Source organism: Gymnodraco acuticeps, unplaced genomic scaffold (genome assembly GCF_902827175.1).
Source record: "Gymnodraco acuticeps unplaced genomic scaffold, fGymAcu1.1, whole genome shotgun sequence".
In the NCBI taxonomy this organism is placed as follows: domain Eukaryota; kingdom Metazoa; phylum Chordata; class Actinopteri; order Perciformes; family Bathydraconidae; genus Gymnodraco; species Gymnodraco acuticeps.
The window spans coordinates 102,243-120,094 of NW_022992126.1; the positions used below are offsets into that span (position 1 = coordinate 102,243).

At 38.8% G+C, this 17,852-nt stretch overlaps 1 protein-coding gene across 2 annotated transcripts; it reads right to left on the reverse strand.

Annotated features, from left to right (window-relative positions):
* Nucleotides 1-1,324: 1,324 nt before the first annotated feature.
* Nucleotides 1,325-14,889, reverse strand: mttp (microsomal triglyceride transfer protein). Of its 2 annotated transcripts, XM_034203511.1 has the most exons (19): nt 14,790-14,889; nt 14,252-14,363; nt 12,760-12,947; nt 12,437-12,580; nt 10,483-10,590; nt 10,274-10,390; nt 9,411-9,550; nt 9,178-9,328; nt 8,552-8,709; nt 8,279-8,447; nt 7,343-7,450; nt 7,033-7,245; nt 6,712-6,923; nt 6,483-6,580; nt 6,111-6,232; nt 5,141-5,368; nt 4,085-4,209; nt 2,356-2,526; nt 1,325-2,258 (listed from the first exon to the last, which is right to left on the reverse strand). In XM_034203511.1, the coding sequence occupies exons 1-19, from the start codon at nt 14,814-14,816 to the stop codon at nt 2,111-2,113; spliced, it is 2,739 nt and encodes a 912-aa protein (XP_034059402.1). In that variant the 5' UTR covers nt 14,817-14,889; the 3' UTR covers nt 1,325-2,110. The 2 variants fall into 2 exon arrangements, with proteins under 2 accessions (XP_034059402.1, XP_034059404.1); XM_034203513.1 differs by lacking the exon at nt 14,252-14,363 and having other exon boundaries at nt 14,790-14,882.
* Between the last annotated feature and the right edge of the window lie 2,963 nt (nt 14,890-17,852).

The window sequence follows — 17,852 nt, forward strand, 5'->3', positions numbered from 1 at the left end:
CACCCAGCCCGAGGCTTAAGTTTAACCTGACAGCTTGCTGCTGTGTTTACTCGGTTGCCATGGATGCAGCGAGACTGGCAGACACTGGTTTGCCCCCAGCTGCTCTCGGTGGTTCCTAAATAATCTACATTGAGGCCCAGTTGTTGTATTTGGATGCCAAGAGGGGCTCTGATGTCACAGCTTTGACACAAGAAAAGTTAAGATTGATTGCCTCACCTGGATCCAAAAGTGTGTGTTACATTTAATGTACTTAGTTACATTCTGTCTCTTTGGACACAAATGTCAACACTAATGAGGGCTATTAGTTTACTTAAGAGAGACACAAATGCATGCTACAGTGTTAAACCTTAACAAAATACATAAAACTCCTGAATTTATAGAGTTTCACATTGTGCAATGACCAGATTGCCAGATGCCACCAGAAGGTGAGAACTTCTACACTGGGATTATGTTTCCTGCTATGATAGTTTATCTTTGAGGCTGCATGCTACTTAGGCACAGCAGTCCTTTTAGTTCAACGTCAGCTAACTCAATGACAGTCCTAGCATATTATTTTAGCGCCTCATAGAACATTTGCAGATTAGCTCAAAGTATGTGAAACTGCTCTGGAGCCTCAAACTTTAAAAGTGCTTGAAAGCCCACCATTCACTATCTGGCAGGTAGGCTACTCTGTTATGATTTACTCTGAGCTGCCTAAAGGACCAGTGCATGTAGGATAGTCGAGGCTTATCAATGCAATGGAGAGAGAAATAGTTATTACAAAGAAAGACTAATTTATTAAGCAAAACATAATCATATCATCACACAAGCTGCGTGTACTTCAGCGTATTTAGCTTTTTTACATGTTGCTTATACCTAAATAAATGCTTGTTTATTAAAATGTCCACAAACTAATTAGCCCACAGTGAATCAAAGGCAGGATAGGATAGTATCCCAGAATAGGAGACCCCGCCAGTCTCTGGGGCTCTGGGGTAAATATTTTGAATTGTCCATGTGAAGTTGCCATGAGCACCGTAAACTGATGAGTCCTCTTGCAATTTTATATGGGGGATCAACATGGTTCAATACTAAAGCAGCAGAGACCGACTTGATAGTGTCTTTCAAACTGAGTTGATCTCATTTTGTAACAGACTTAATGGTGGCTGTATTTCTCAGACTGTATATGACTATGTCAATAACAAATATACCGACTATGACATATACAATTGATTGAATGCCACTTTAAAGGCAAAATGAACAATTTCAAGCACCCCCAGAGGGTTAATCCCATTGTTCACACATGCTCTTGTTGCATCTAAATACACAAACCAAGTCAAAAGGCAAAGTGTTTCCACTGCACGTTTATTGTCAGCCAATGATAAATCTAACAAACCGATCCCTAAATATGAAAATACAAGTTTAGAGCAGCTCAAAAGTCTTCAAAGCTACCCAGATGTTTTCAGATACACAGAGCAATTACAGCCACGTTAAAAAAAAGATATTCAAGTGTTGATGGATTATCTTTTAGAGATTTGATTTTCACCTCAAATCTTGCAAGTACAAAGTAAAAACGATGCACACACATTGTCTCTGTAGGTGCAATTAAAAATCACTAACCTGATTATACAAATGTAATTAATCGATATTAATCTGCTTAATAAGTTATTTCAAGTGTGTGAACAGTGATACAGTGATAAAACAATACGCTTCTCCTCCTCGGTAAACACTTTTTTAATTAAAAAACAAAGGAATGTTGACAGAAAGGAGCGTGTCTATTCATAGGGGAGATCTACTGTGTCCAGTGTGATATTTACATGTACATCTTTACTGTAACTATGTTGGGGTTATGACAGGGTTACTTTTTCATGTTGTGCATTACCTATCAAATAAAACATACATCCTATTTATGAAAAAAGACAATGCAAGAATTCCTGGTTTTTAAAAAAACTTAAAATTTAAATGACTTAAATATTCACAGGAATGTAAACTTTGCATGTGTTGTTAAAAAAAAACATTCACCACTTTTTTCTCTTGCGTACTTTCACTGCATGAGGCTGAGGTGTGATAGCTGTCCCTGTATGCGAAAAAACACTCGTTGAGTGACAATGTTGGATTGTTCATGGTATGTCTTTTACCAGCTGGAGTCAAAAACCTTCTTGCACATGTTTGAGTTTTCCTGGTGAAGAGGGAATTCAGAGCCCGGTACGAGTTGCTTCTTCCTCTTATGTGATACAACGCTCTTCCCTGATGAGATGCTTTCATACTTGCTGAGGGATTCACTGAAAGCAAAACAATAAGAACAGATGATTAGGTTTTTGTAAAAGATGATTCAACATTAAAACCACAGAGCCATTGAAATATGTATGTGTAAAATACCTGAAGGGGAAGGTGGTTTTGTCCATCTGCATGCACACCAGGAAGGGATATTCTGAAAACTGGACTGTGGTGATAAAGTCTAGCGATGCCTCTGTTTCGTAGCTGACCTCAACACCCACTCTCATGAAGTCCATATCCACTGTAACGTTGCCAGTGACCACTAATGCTCCCCTGAAACCATAAAGAGAAAACAAAGTGAAAATGTGTCCAAAATACTTATATTCTTCCTTGTCCCAACGATTGTGGCGCTTTGTCATTGTATGTGAACATGTATTTGTTTCACACAGTATGTATCAGTGGCTTAAAAAGCACAATAAAGTTCAGATACTAACAAGAAGAGTTTAATAACTTCCCCTTTGTTTAAAATCGCAGTGTGTGCCAGCCAGTTGAACGTCAAACCTCTAGCCTTGCCCGTGAAGACATGCCTTGGCAAAGATGCCAGTATGGTTTGTTCTGCTGCTAAAGATAGCCTGACAGCCTATTATCAGAGTGGAAGAGGTACAACTATGCTGATCCATTCACCTGCCTCTGCCATTCCCCTACGCACACACGGGTCAAAGATATGACCCTTTACTATGGTTAAGAAGCAGGAAAATAAATCAGAGAGCTGAAATATAAAAGCTTATTTTTCTTCCTTAAACCATTTTTTTTTTTTTAAACCAAAAGTTATTTGAATTTCACAGGGTTGTGTTTTTTTTGCACCATCAAAGAGATTCCAATTAAATGTGCCTTGTTTTCAATCTCTGTAAACAATTCCTCATAGAAACGTACATATAATCCCTATCACTAATGCAAACTTCATTATAAAAAAGGCATAAAAGCCGGATGTCAATTATTTGAATGGGGTGCCGGTACTAAACCCAAGTGTCAGTATGGAGTTTTATCTCATATTTTACTTTTGCACTATTAGGTAAAATAAGCATTTTCAGTTTATCAATACAATCTTAAAATGCATTAAATATCAGATAAGATCGGATCTGATTAACAAAACAAACACTAACAAAGCACAGTACGTAGTTTGGTTTTCAATACAGATTTTGCACCAAATGTATTTATTACTTATATAATATATTATATAAATACTGAGGTGCATATGCACAGGAAAATCGTAACAGTATTTGAATGTCAAAAATCAGTGGCATTGCTCTCTAAACCCTATTTCATCACCAGATGCCGTGAGCTAAACGACACCCGCATGATGATGTCCATTTTCAGCTGCTACCGTTGTGCGATGACTGTAATGTTTAAAATAGAGAACCAGACAGAACTGACGACATATCCACATAAACCTGGAAATGAGACAGACATGATCACAATACTGGAGCATGTCCAACATGGAACAAATGCATCGGGCGACGCTTATAGACCATCATAAGTTCACTTGAATCCAACATCAACAGAAATCTATTTGCAGTTTGTGACATTGCGCGACCTCTAAAAACGACTCTCCTTTCAGTCACAAAGGTTGTCTTCTAAGAATTGTCTGTCAATCACTCTGTCCTTTGTCCTGCCAGTGTTTTACTGTACATCAAGATGAACATACAGTAAAACAAACGTACTCAGTGAGATAATGTATCATTACAAGGCTGTGCGTGAGGTTATGACCTATACACACAGTACACAGCATTATGTAAAGCTATGCTGATGCCCCAATTTGCCTACGGGACAAAAACTCCACCAACTGCAACTACTAGAATATCATTGAATTGGCTCGGTGTGTGGACTGTACCTGTTGTTGACGCTGGTCTTGGACTCCCTGTACCACAGGCTGACCTCCATGCCTCCAGAGATGTCAATGGCTAACCCTCCTTGGAACTCGGCACTCGCCTTCAAACCGGACTGCAGCTGGATCACCTGCAGAGACAAATCAGAATCAAAATTAGAATTCTGTATTCAAAGGGGACATTTGTTGTTGTTACAGCAAAGTATAGATAGATGAAGAAAATATAATTTACAGAAAGATGAACAGGAAGCAAAACAAAAACAGAAGAATTGGTTATATCGGACGATAATTAAGATACCTTTTTATCATAGATGATATGTTTGAAGACTGTAAAAGCACTTTAAAAATAGCCTCAGCATAAGGCAAAAATAAATGCAACATCCCTTTTATCATCTGTAAGCATTTAAACCCTGTTCAAAGTCACAGTACTACGCTTCACTATCTGCACTTGTGTAGACATACTGAATGCATCTGACAAAGTAAACGTGTACTGATGCCAACATGACAAAAACGGTTGTGGGTCAATGCCTTCCAAAACAACCTATGAAAACTGTCTTGCTACTTAAAAAGTATAGTTAGTAACTTTTTATCATGTGTGCTGAAACTCTATATCCTGACAGTAGACATAGTGCTCCCAATGGTAGATTCTAGCACGCCTGAATGGAAGACAACCAATGTCAGCCACGAGGACACTTACACAGTGTCAATCACTGCTGTCCCACCTGCCAGAGCAAACTCTCTTGTTTTACAGATTTTAGATTGCAGACTAAACTGAACATAAACTGAAGTCTATTCCAGGTGTTTGAACATATCACCAATTCTGTCGTTTTTGTCAAGATGACCAAACTGAACTCAAACCAGCCAGCTGACACTGTTTTGAAGTAAAATAAAGCTTTCTTGGAGTATTGTGCAGCTCTTTACCTGGCATCAAATACCAGTTGTTAAGTTCTGTTTTCTTTGATAACCTCACACTGAATTTATACTTGAAACACTAAAATGACTTCTATATTGAGGTGTAGTGTAAATGGATCATTGATGAAGGACACAGTTAAAGCAGTTTACCTCAGAATGATCAGTCAGCAGGATGAGACCCTTCACTACATTCATGGGGTCCCCAGACATGGAGAACATTTTTGACATGAGGTCACTGTAACCCTTGAAGAAGGTGACGGGTCGCAGTTGGACATCGAAGAGCAAAGCTGACATCCCAGCAAACGACTCCAGATCTCCCTCTCCCTCATCGGCTGTGGCACCAATCATTGACTCCAGACCCTGGGCCTCAATTGCCACCTAGAAGACACAAAACATGTCCACATTAGTTTAAAATAGAAATGTGGTAATGGTGTGGCTATTCAAGATGCTTTTCTGAACACATTAAAAGCATAAAACAGATGTCAAAACAGCATAAAAACAATTCATTGCAAAGATCTAAACTCCTGCAAATGTTCATACGATACGATACGATATACTTTATTGTCCCCGTAAGGACATTTGTTCTGGACTCCATCCTGCAGTTCAGCATACATGTACATATACAAACATAGTGGACATTAAGAGACATACACATATCATCAGTCATACACCGTTTGAACAAACACAATACACAGACGCACATACTGACAATGGCGACCTATTGCGACCTCATGGCCAACATTTAAAAAGTACATTTCATTACATTTGACTACATTTCATTTCATGTGAATGTTAAGAAGCTTAATGGACATAGGTAGGAATGAGTGCTTATAGCGGTTCAGCCTGCTCTTGGGAACCCTGAATCTTCTACCAGAAGGTAGGAGCTGGAATTCTGGGTGAAGTATGTGGGTGGGATCAGACACAATTGTGTTTGCCTGTCTGATAATGGACTGCTCGTATATGTTTTGGAGAGATGGGTGTTTTTTAACCCCCATAATTTTCATAGCAGTCTGTACCAGGCGAGCGATCTGTGACTTTGACTTTCATGCAACAGTCCTGCTAAGCTTTTCTTGTATACATTAGTGTAATGAATGTCTGTTTCATTATGTGGTTTCCCTACCTGTAGTCCATGGAGAAGAGCTCCATTACTAGCACCGTAAATATTCATGTTGCTTCTCCTCAGGATCCCAGAGCCTGAATACAGGATGTCCAAACTGTACGTGGAGGTCACATCAGCAGATTCTGTACGGAGAGAATTTTAAAGTGCCCAGTCAATTTATCTTAGTACTAAAAAGCAAATAATACGACTCAAACTTATGATTTTTAATGGAGCAAAATAGAGCTTGAATGTGCTTAACCAACACCCTAAAATGATATGTTGATTGACTCTTGCAATTTGGTTCCCACTGTTCATCATTTCATCTCACATTAGATCTTTTAAGAATATATTGAGTAATGTTTTTAGTCTTACAGATGAGGGTTGATTACTTACTTGCCATGAATCCTGAATATGCAGACGATGACCCAACCTTTGCAAACCGGTCGTAGTTATGAGAAATTGCATCCTTCATAGCATGTCGTACTACATTGCTGAAAAATGATATATGTTATACAACAAATTACTGCAATTTGTATTCGCAAAGCTTAATTATGTTCTGTTACATTCCTATGTTCAACCAACATTTCTTTTTTGGTGGTCCATTGGATTTCCCATAACACACCTGGCTGGCAGCTGGAAGCGAAGGATGTCCTGGATCTTGGACAGCATGTACTTGTTCATTTCATGAGGAAGGTTTCCGATGGACAGAAGCAGATTTTTGACTTCCATGTAGGAGGGGTTGCTACTCAGGATGACGTCAGCAGCGGCGGCTCTTACATTTTTCTCATAGACGCGATGATTCTGGTGGTAAACCCTGTTTACTGTGTGCTTCACCTACACATGAGATAAATGTGTGCTTTCAGTTTCTGTGACACGCTAATCAGCTCAACATAACATTAACACTCATCAGTTCAAATGGAGTGTAATGTGCACTGTTGCTCACCTCATTAGTCATGAGAGTGAAGTCGTATCTCTGCAGGGCGGTGAGAGCGATGGTGCAGTAAGCTCCCACCTCTGACTCGGCATATTTGGTGAAGATGGGAATGGCCTCTGGAAGTAAAGAGTTCTTCAGAGCAAGAAGATACATCTGGACCTCGGACTCTACCGTTGTGCTGTCGGGACCGTCTAAAATCAGTTTCTTCACCTCCACCACTGCCTGAAGGGTGAAAACACAGCAAGGGATCTTCAGTCAGCTCTGGTATTTCTAAAATCTACATTAACTTTTTTCATTAACTATATTTTTGTAAGCTCACCGGTAAGTTGCAGCCTCCTTTCTGACACAGTTTATGGACGAGGGCTCCCATAATGATCACAGTGGACTCTTTGATGTCTGCGCTGCCGATCTTTCCCTTTGAAATGTCCTGAAAACAAAACAGTTCGCATTATAATGAAATGCAAACTTCCAATTAGCATATCATTAATTTAAATATGAATGGTTTTGAAGACTCGTTAGGATAAAACTAATTAACGGTACACATTTATTATATTATATTTTGAGGACAGAACGCAATAGAGTGCCACAGTGACGCCTCCTAAAACCCGGAAGTAAGTTAGCATTTTACCACTTCCAGTTCCTTCGACAAAAAGCAATGCAATTTCTCCATAGGATTTTGGAAAATAGCTCGAAATAAGGTCTGTGGTTGACACACATTGAAGAGACGGATCACGTTTTGTTCAGCCGGATAATATCCACATGTCTACCCTACTTTTATAATTTTCTAATCATAAATCTATCGATTAGATTTATGATTCAAAAATGATAAAAGTATGGAGAAATTGCATTGGTCTTTGTCAAAGGAACCGGAAGGAGTTTACTTCCGGGTTTTAGGACGCGTCACTGTGGCACTCTATATATTATTTACAAGCCATTTTTATGAGGGGACAATTTTAAATGATGTGTTGGTTTCAATTAGGAAACACAGGTAAAATAGCACAAAAGTTAGTGGAAAACACTATTCAAATCCAAAGTGTGGCACATTTTTGCTTTCTTTAACCACTTGAGTGCCACTTACTTCTTGAATAAATTTGGGGAAACAAATATTTTATTTCCTTTTTTAAGCAGAGCATCAAATGTAGTGCAAATGAAGCCCACATTTGTTCCTCTTCGCTGATAAATACTAATGACAGCATTTCTTCCAAGTTTCTTCTCCAAGCATGTTAAGTTGCCGATTCTGTTTTAAACAACTCACCAGCAGAACCTGGAGCATTCTCTCGTTGGGATGAGAAGCGAAGCCGCATGCGTAGAGAAACCTCTCCTGCAGGACCAGACCTTTGGCATCGGTGAAGTTAAGGAACTGAATCATGGCATCCAGAGACGCAGTAGTCTGAGCCGAGGTCACAGCGTCCACCACCTGAGGTCTGAACAGGAAGAAGGGAAACAAAATGATGGTGAGTTACTAAAGTTAGACCGGGTAACAGAAACAGCAGAGTGATGGAGTAGGGGAGAAGGAGCAGCCACTTACAGAGATGTCTTGCTGGCACTCTGCAGCACTTTGAGGATCTCGTCCTTGGACGCCTTCCTAATGCTCTGGAGGAGGGCCAGGAAGCTGCGTGGAGCCGTGGCTTTGGACAGGCTCGCCGGCTCCAGCTGCTTCTGTTCACTCTGCCAATGCTCAAAAAGCTAAAAAGAGAAAAGACAGGGCAGAGGGGATTAAAGAGAGATCATCTTCAGTCAAATTAAGGATCTGTTTACTAATTAGGTGTAACTTAGAAGTATGTGTGCAATGATTACTTTTCCAACCCTGACCTTGTCTGTTAGCACTGACGTGGTAGTTACAATGATTAAATACATGTATTTTGATGCATAAACAGTATAACCAGTATCAGAAATACTGAATGTGATTTGCCAAACATTCCTCTTTGAAGAAATGACGTGTTAAAGTTCATGAAAACAAGTAAGTAAAGAAAGTAAAATGCACCTAAATGCTACAAAATGATTAGTTAAACTTGAAATTAGAATCTCTGCAGCCTGGTGGCAAATCCAATAATCCATATATTCTATTTTAATTAAACTGGTAGATTGACATAGCCCTCTTTAGAAAATGGCTAAAATAAGTGAAAATATGTGAAAAAGTGAACCGGTACTCACTGTTGGACAGCCCTTGCATTTGGATTTGATTTTATCCGCAATAATACCAACAGCTGCCAGCTTGGCATCGATTGACTTGACAACCTCGGCCACATCTGTCCCAGCAGCCTCCAGGGGTCCAGCCTCCGTCCCCACAAGAGTGAGGGTTTGCCTGTGAAGCAAGAAATGTAAAACTTAAAAAGTGCCCGAATTACAAATGCACACACATGGTTATTATTGATAAAGGCATGTACCTGGAAACGACTTTAGCTGCAGCAGATCTGTGGGAGTTAATAGCCAGTGAGTGTGTTTCTTCAGCCACGGCAGAGTGGATGAAACCATCTTCAAGAGTGAACGTTGTAACAGAACTGGACTTTCTGCCTATACCCAACACCTGGAGGGGACATATTAAAGGTCACCATTATGCAAAATCAACTTTTTCATGTCTCATCTACAGTACATAAATATGTGTCCCCTCTGCGTTAAGAGATTCTGAAAGTTTCAGGAAAAAAGATTCTCAGTCTTTTTGTCCTGATCCATTTATATAAAAAATGACTTGATCAGATTTTGACCACTTTATGATGTCATAACGTTTTTTTGGCTTGTGTAACCATTAGCCAATCAGCAACCAAGGTAACACCTGTCCACCTTCTCATCTGAATCTCCTCCTAGAGCACCATTGGGTTTTTTTTAACCAAATAATATCTCTCAGAGGGGCGTGGGGAGTGGCATCTTATTTTTCATCTAAAGTAACAGACAGAGAATTAGCACTTTTGGAACAGGGCTGAAACAGAGGGGATTATGGGATGCTAAATAAAGGTTTAAAACAAAAAAAAGTGTTTTAAAAAAAAAATGTTGTCAGTCTCACGACGGTATTGGGACGTTTATTTACCGCGATACCGCGATATTCGGTATATCGTTACATCCCTAGATGCTGCAATGCATGATCTGTTTGGTATTTGGAGCCAAACACTTCAGAGACATGTTTTGTATATATCTGAGACCTATAATATATTGATGAAAAACAGTATAATAGGGGACCTTTAAAGAGTTATGTATTAGTAATTCAGTAACCTTCATATTCTAGCACAATGAGCTGTTCTGGATGCTGACATACCTGACTGTGAGTGGTGAATCCCGTCTCCGCAGTCTTACACGTGTCCAGGACCTTGGTTCTCGTCACTTGACGTTTAACTGCCTTGTACTCCACCGTGCACCTTCCAGACACGTCATTCTGTTCCCACACATTAAGATTGCAATTAGCTACATGTAATGAAATATAAAAGACGTGAATAAATGTGATGGGAGCATTATAACGCCAATTACCTCTATAACCTTCCCAGTGGTGCGCTGCATTTGCAATAAGCTGGCCAGTCCTCTTTTTAGGTTCTTGATGGTTGCAGGTTCGGCCCAGAAGGAATAAAAGGCCTTTGCCTACAAAGAAAGCAACATGTCATATGAAATGTTATGCTTCTGAACAATGGATACTGAGGCATGTCTTTGAGCAGATAAAGGGGCAATGACCCTCGGTGCTGCTGTACGTGCTGCAGCTCACAAAGGCCTTCAGGGTGTCAGTTTTCCATTGCACATGTGTGTACACAAATGCATGGTCATGACAACAGAGCCTATTTACATTATGCGCAGAAATAAGATATTCTTTGAAGTGTAGATCAAAAACAAAACCAGAGTACTTTGGTGTTAGCACTCTAAATGTTTAAAAAGAGTCTAGCTCAACTTCTAATTATGTTCTCAACACACACTACTGACCAGCATGAAAGATGAGTCAGTCTTATCTTTACTCGTGTCGCTGATATGATCTTGAAATAATGGAACAAGCTCAGTCAAATGTGCTAAATTAATCTTGGGAAATATCAAATTACACCACACAGTTCAGTTGAGCGTTGAGGCTTCAGTTCAGCTCAATAATGCTCTCAGTGTCCTGCTTATGAGTGGAGAAGCAGCCGATTACATCATCCTGCAGTGTCTCCTATACAGTATGTCATTTATTTGTGGCCCTCGACCACGATATCAGCGAGGACTACCATAAATAGATTGACCACTGCTACTCAGTCTTACTCTGTGTATCCTTGCTGTGGCAGCCTGCAATCAGTATAAACAACATAAATTTTGTAGAAAATACTTTTGTCTGAATTTTACATTTACTATTTGATAATAATGGAATTATTAGTGTTTACATCCATTAATATATGCTAAAAAGCCTTGAGGGCTTAAGATCCTCTGCGGCTCTTTCTAGGATGTTAACTGGTCATACAGTCAAATTAGTAAAAGGGATCTTATCCTCTAAATAAGCATGTTATCCAAAAAGATATTGAACATTGTGTTAAGGGGTCTTCACACTTTCTATCGGTTTAAATTGACGTTTTTAGTATTATTTAATTATAAACGTATGCCATAGAATTCTTCCCTTTAGCCATAAAATTAAATATCTAGCTGTAATCTGGCTGTAATTCTTTCTGCGGCAATTACGCCTTATTAGATACAGTTACTTGATAACAGTGAATGAGTTTGGCTTGAACTCCAACATCTCACAGCCAATAAGAAGACAGCATGAAGCTTATCCACCAACCCAGAGGCGCTCTTCAAGTCAGGCTTGTTCATTCATTCATTCATTCATTGACCCTCTGAACCTGCTGACCTTTGTACACACACCTGCACGGTTTTCCCCTGCCAGCATCATCACTCCACCAAAATGAAAGCATGCTCAATTATTCTCTGAAGACAACAACAGTGAAGTGCTAAAAGTACCCAAATGACCTTCTAACATTACTTATGTAAGCATTTCTCCCTCGTAAAAGATCATAAATCTGCCCAAAACCTTCATTTATATCATTTTCAGGAATTGCTGCTGATGTTATTCACATGTGAGTGATTACAAACTATGTTAATGTTGCCAAATATATTCACTCTTTATACTTAAATGTGTTTTATTTTTAATATTAGGTGAGGCCATGCCCTATCTGGCAATGTTTGGCAAATTATCCCCATGATTAGTATCTGGTAAAAAGCGTAATGTGTTTTTCCTCGACCCATGCTACACCCTTCAACCTAGTTTCATGTAAATCAGGCCTGTAGTGTTTCTGTAATCTTGCTAACAAACAGATAAACCACCCACAGCAAAAACACAACCTTCTGTTACCTTAGGGAGGTAATGAGGAGTAAAAATATATTAAAATACTATATGGTTGTACAGATAACACCAGCAGTAAGTAGTGTAGCAACTGATATGGAGTATTTTCTGTGTGCACACGAATGCTCTTACCTTTCCATTTTTCAGATGCAAAAAGAAAGGTTTAGTCAGAGCTGCCAGTTTGGTCTTCCCCAAAAGGCTTTCTGCAGTGGATCCATGCAGGACGTTCTTCTTCTTTGATCGTTGGGACGCAGGTTCAATCCTCACATTTGAGATCTATGAGTGAGAGATTAATTTATGTGAGAAAAATTAGCTACTCTCAAAAAGAAGGACGCATTCTGTCCTTACTATTAATTGTATCAAGAGTATTTGTGTAGTCAGAAATATTATGTGGATTGTTTTAACTCTCAAAATGAGATCCTGCGCTGTCGTATCATTTGATTGGACCAACATACCGCCAGTTGAATCAGTTGGTCGTCTTTGTTGCTGGGATCTCTCCACACGAGGTTTACGTCCACATCGCTTGAGATCCTGTAGCCAGCAGTGCCCTCTTTTGACCCCCTCACCCTGTCCACCAGCACCTCAGTGCTGTAGCTGAATTTGTACAGCTGGTCGTTGTTCAGCCGGGGTCCAGCAGCACCACCTGAAGAAACACAGGAAACACGACTGGTAAGAAAACAGTGTAGACAGTGAGAGGGATCTGCAATAAGACTATTGTCATGTTGTTGAGATACTGAAGACTTAAAAGAACAAACCACTGGTGCTTGAAAGCTTTTAAAACATTTGTCATACCTAACCACACATGTCCGTACCTTATGAATATCAGAATGCTCAGTCATCTATATCTGTGTGTCACTGTATCCTCATGTAATAACTTATAACAATTGTTTTGTTGGATCATTAAAGCGTTAAAATCTTAGATTTGATTGTGAACAATGGCTGTGTTTCATAATAATAAACCATGGAAGAAAATAATCAACAACCTGGACATCATGGAAAGGATTAATTGAGTTTTGTAGGTTTTTCTATGCTGTTCGGAAGCAACATTTCAAATCTCAGATGACATTTCTTATCATATCAGCAAAAAAGTCCACTTAATGGGCCATCCACACTTTTAACTACCTTGCCATTACTTTTAATGTACTTTTTACATTTGTGTTGACTTTGTGTGTTCAGTTAACACTAGGTATATTTTGCTGTTGGTCACACAATCTCAAAGTTCTCTGTTTCAAGCTTAAATACAGCTTGTGTCGACATGAAAGGACACTAACTTAATTTGTTGTTTTACATAGATACTATCTGTTGATAGGGTTGAGGTGAGGCCATTTAACAAGGTGTGTTCAACGTGGCAGAAGAACAAAATCCCTCCTGTGATTTATTAATGACAAGCTGAGCGTTAGATATGACATTAGGCCACGAGGAAGGACAGACTGACGTGTCAGTACATGATTTCATCACCAGTCGCTGAGGAACATGTACAAATATACAAATATAAAACCTAGCTCTATTTCAAAACAGCTGACTGAGGTGTTTAGGGAACATCAGAAGCAAAACACTCACATAAATAATCTGTGTTTTTTTTAGTATTGTTCTGTTTTTAAATCTTTCATCTCATATCAATCAGTGATGTAACAAAGCAGCATAATGGAAAGCTTCAACATTCACAATGAATAGACTGATTCTTTGAGTCTATGTAAGATTACCCAGGGCGATTTCATTCATTTGAGGATAATAAGTCTCTGTGGCACAATAAATTGAAGCCTGACTCTTCGGATCATCTATACGCCTCAAGTGAGCAACAAATACATCCTGTTGACACATTTCTATCAGTTTCTTCTTGTCCCACATAAATATGGTGAACTTATTTATTAAATAATATTCCATTTGACACAAACATCACCCTACAACAAACTTTCTCCACTCACAGAAAACCACACATCAACTCACCTTTGGCTGAAGCTGTGACAGAGGAGGCTGCACAAAGCAAGAACACAACTAGAGTTAACATTGTGTGTCCTTCTCTCTGTAGCCAGAAGAAGCAAAACCCGAGATTCAGCGGCTGAAGTGGAAGAAAAAGGCCAAAACAGAAAGGCAATGCAGGTCCGAGCTTCTCCTATTATGTTTTATCAGAGGGGAGGGCAGACTCCAAACTCCACGCTAAGTACTAAGTACGAGATAACCAGCAAATCATTAACCTGGAAGCACAGATTTGACAGGAACTTCTGCCATTAATAGATCCATTCAGGAGTCCCCTTTAAATACAGCGGGACAGCCTCTGCGTCTGCGCGTCACATAGCATACCGATTAATCAATACGGATGGGATGATTATCCGATGTATTCTGTTGATCAAGGGACGAATGACACTCGCAGTCTGGATGTTACATTTCATTGAGGCTTCATGCACTGACTAGTTTCTTGGTTGCATATTTGATGTAATATAGTGTAAACATATCTAAATTAGCAAAAAATACCATTTATATTTACCAAGAGGTTGCAGAGAGACGTCCTCATGTTACACCTTTCACCTAATTTCTCAAACAGTCGGTACTCTGTCGGTGTTGTTTCTTGGTTTACAGGAAATGGGCAGTCCGTCAGTGAATTCAGCCCTCTGGCTCAAATAACAGCATCTCAGTGGACCCAAACGTTTGAGAATGTGTGCATGGTGTGAAATGCTCAATATGGGATCATTTTCAACTAGAGAAATCAGTTTAAATCAGTGAAACGTTTTGAGTAAAATAAGGATAGTTGGCTTCCAATGTTAGAAATGATGTTCACAAAAATATTCATGGAGATAGATATTTTAGGATTAAACATTTTGAAGGACACAAATGTAAAATATTTCCTAAAGTGCTTTGTCTTTGCAAATGCAAATGACCCCAGTTAGTTAGTCCTTGTATGTTAAACATGTTGGCAGGATCAGTGTTAATGGCATAATTCATCACTTTGATCAGCTGCAATACTACTTCACACTTATTGTCATGTTTTTATTTAGATTAAATTAAACCCCACTATACTGTGGAATTTGACATAAGCCAACCCACCTTCCCTTAAGGTTAAACTATCTGTCCATTCAAACTTTAATAAATATCATAAACATCAAAAAAATACATACAAAAACAGGTAGCAACAACACAAACATGGCATTTACTCTTTATAAAGTGAGAAAAAGCCTTTCCGTACAGACACTAATGTTTAGTAGTCATCGAAACCTGAAATCAGAATTACCTTTTTTGTGTGTCTTTGGGGTCTCAACAACTCTCAATATATATGTTACATATATTAAACAGTGAGGGAGGAACATTATTTTATCACAACTATTAGATAGTTAGTAAATGTAATGATGTGTCAAAGGAATGCAAACTTACAGTTTTACTAAAGACGTTATCATTTCCTGCATTAATTAATCTTCCTTCTAAAGTAATGGTAAATAATATACTTCATATACTAGTGTTGCTTAATGTGTTTGTAAACTTATCATAGCTTCTGTATGTGACATGTACCGTAGCTCTCAGCTAACTTTAGTGGAGTAAGAAGTGCAATAATTGATTCGAAATATAGAAATACAAAGTAGCATAAAATGTAAGTTATCTAGTACTTGAGTAAAGCTTGTAAATGTTTCACCATCACTGAACTCTTACATACTGTATAAAAAGAAACAGATTGAATCAACTGACTGCAGTGATTTTGACTAAGCAGCCAGTGGGTGTCAGTGTTTGTCTGCTGATGTTGATGGTTACTGTGTAAAAGCTGAATCTGAATCCAGAGCACTACTAAAACATCATTAAAATGTCCTAACATGTTCGTGTCTTCATATTGATATGATGTAATCCCCCCCTGCTGCACTAGACATCATCTAAACTCTCCTTGATGATGCCTTCACTGTTCTTAAGCTAAATGTCTGGAACAATTAGGAGGCTGCTCTGCCAGTAGATAATAATGATGGATATTAATGTCACTTAGAAGCCGCTGTGGTGCTTCATCAGAGAACTCAGTAACCATCAGAGGTCATCTTCTGCAGATAAAATACGAGGAAGTATGTCATGAACTTTGGCATACTGTCGGATGATCATCTTGTTATTTTATAAAAGGATGGACTTGTTATCTTTACTTTCTTATATTTATTTACTACAAGAACTTTTGTTGCTGTAAAAAGATAATGGTTCTGGTCATATTTACAAACTACTGCAGAATACCTTACCAATACCATCATGATGTATACCTTCACATACTCCCACGGCTGGATGGTTACAGGAAGTACATGCACGCCTCCAGAACCCTGAAGCGGGCAGGGAAGATAGTGGCCGACCCCTCCCACCCTGGACACAAACTGTTCACCCCCCTCCCCTCTGGCAGGAGGCTGCGCTCCATCAGGACCAAAACCTCTCGCCACCTGGACAGTTTCTTCCCCTCCGCTACCGGCCTCTTAAACAAGGCCTGGCCCCCCCACTGACACTTACCTCAGCCACAACGTAGTCCCTATATGCATTACATTAATGCACACAATGTTCATGCTTACTGCACATATTTCTTGTTTCATATTTTATATCCTATAATTCATTCATAGCATTCTATTTCCATATAAATTAATGCTTTATTGCTATTTAACTATATGTTATTACGGTGTCCTTAAAGATTTTTAGTTAGATTTCTTGTTTTATATTTTATGTCTGCACCATGACATTAAGTCAAATTCCTCGTATGTGTGAACCTACCTGGCAATAAACCTGTTTCTGATTCTGATTCAAAGCATATTTACAAAATCATACCAAGTATGTGAACGTGAAATATTCATGTTTCAGATAACAGATAAAGCCTCAGACACAAAGTACAATGAAAGGAGAAAATAAAGGCCTTGAAAAGACAATAATAAAAGGGGACAAGCTTGATTAAAACTAGGTAAAAGATTAAACTAGGGTACATATAGTAACTGTCTTTTAGTTGATCTGTAAATGTGTTTTAGGGGAAGGTTGATTTCATCAGAAAGCAAGAGTCTGCTGTTTTTCTCTGGTGAGTCTACAAAGGGCCGGAAGTAACGAGGAGGCCTCTGGCCAAAGGTCACATATAGGTTTGCAATCAATCTCTGATAACACAGCAAACACATCTGCTTATCAAAGCTGACTATCTAAATTGCAAATGATAAGGGTTGTGTTGTAAGAGAAGTGTGTGTGTGTAACTTACTATTATTTGTTGTTTTTCAGTAAATTAGCTTTATTTAAAAGGAAAACAGTAATGTGGATCAACGACTCCACCTCAGTCTAATCAACAAATTACAATTAGCAAACTGAAAACAGTCTGAGTAAACATAAAAAGCTGACAGAAAAAAGCCACTGCCTTTCAAACCTCTTACATGAATTTACCATGTTTGCTTTTTCAATATTTGTCTTTAAAGTGATTGACCTCAACGTTTTTTTAAACCAACATTTCTGCTGTGATTTCAAAATGACAGTCTTCTTGAATGGATGTCTCGTTTAACACTTGAATATCTTGCTGATTGAGTTTGAGCATCTCCTTTCCTAAATAATGGAATACAATTATATATTTTGTGAT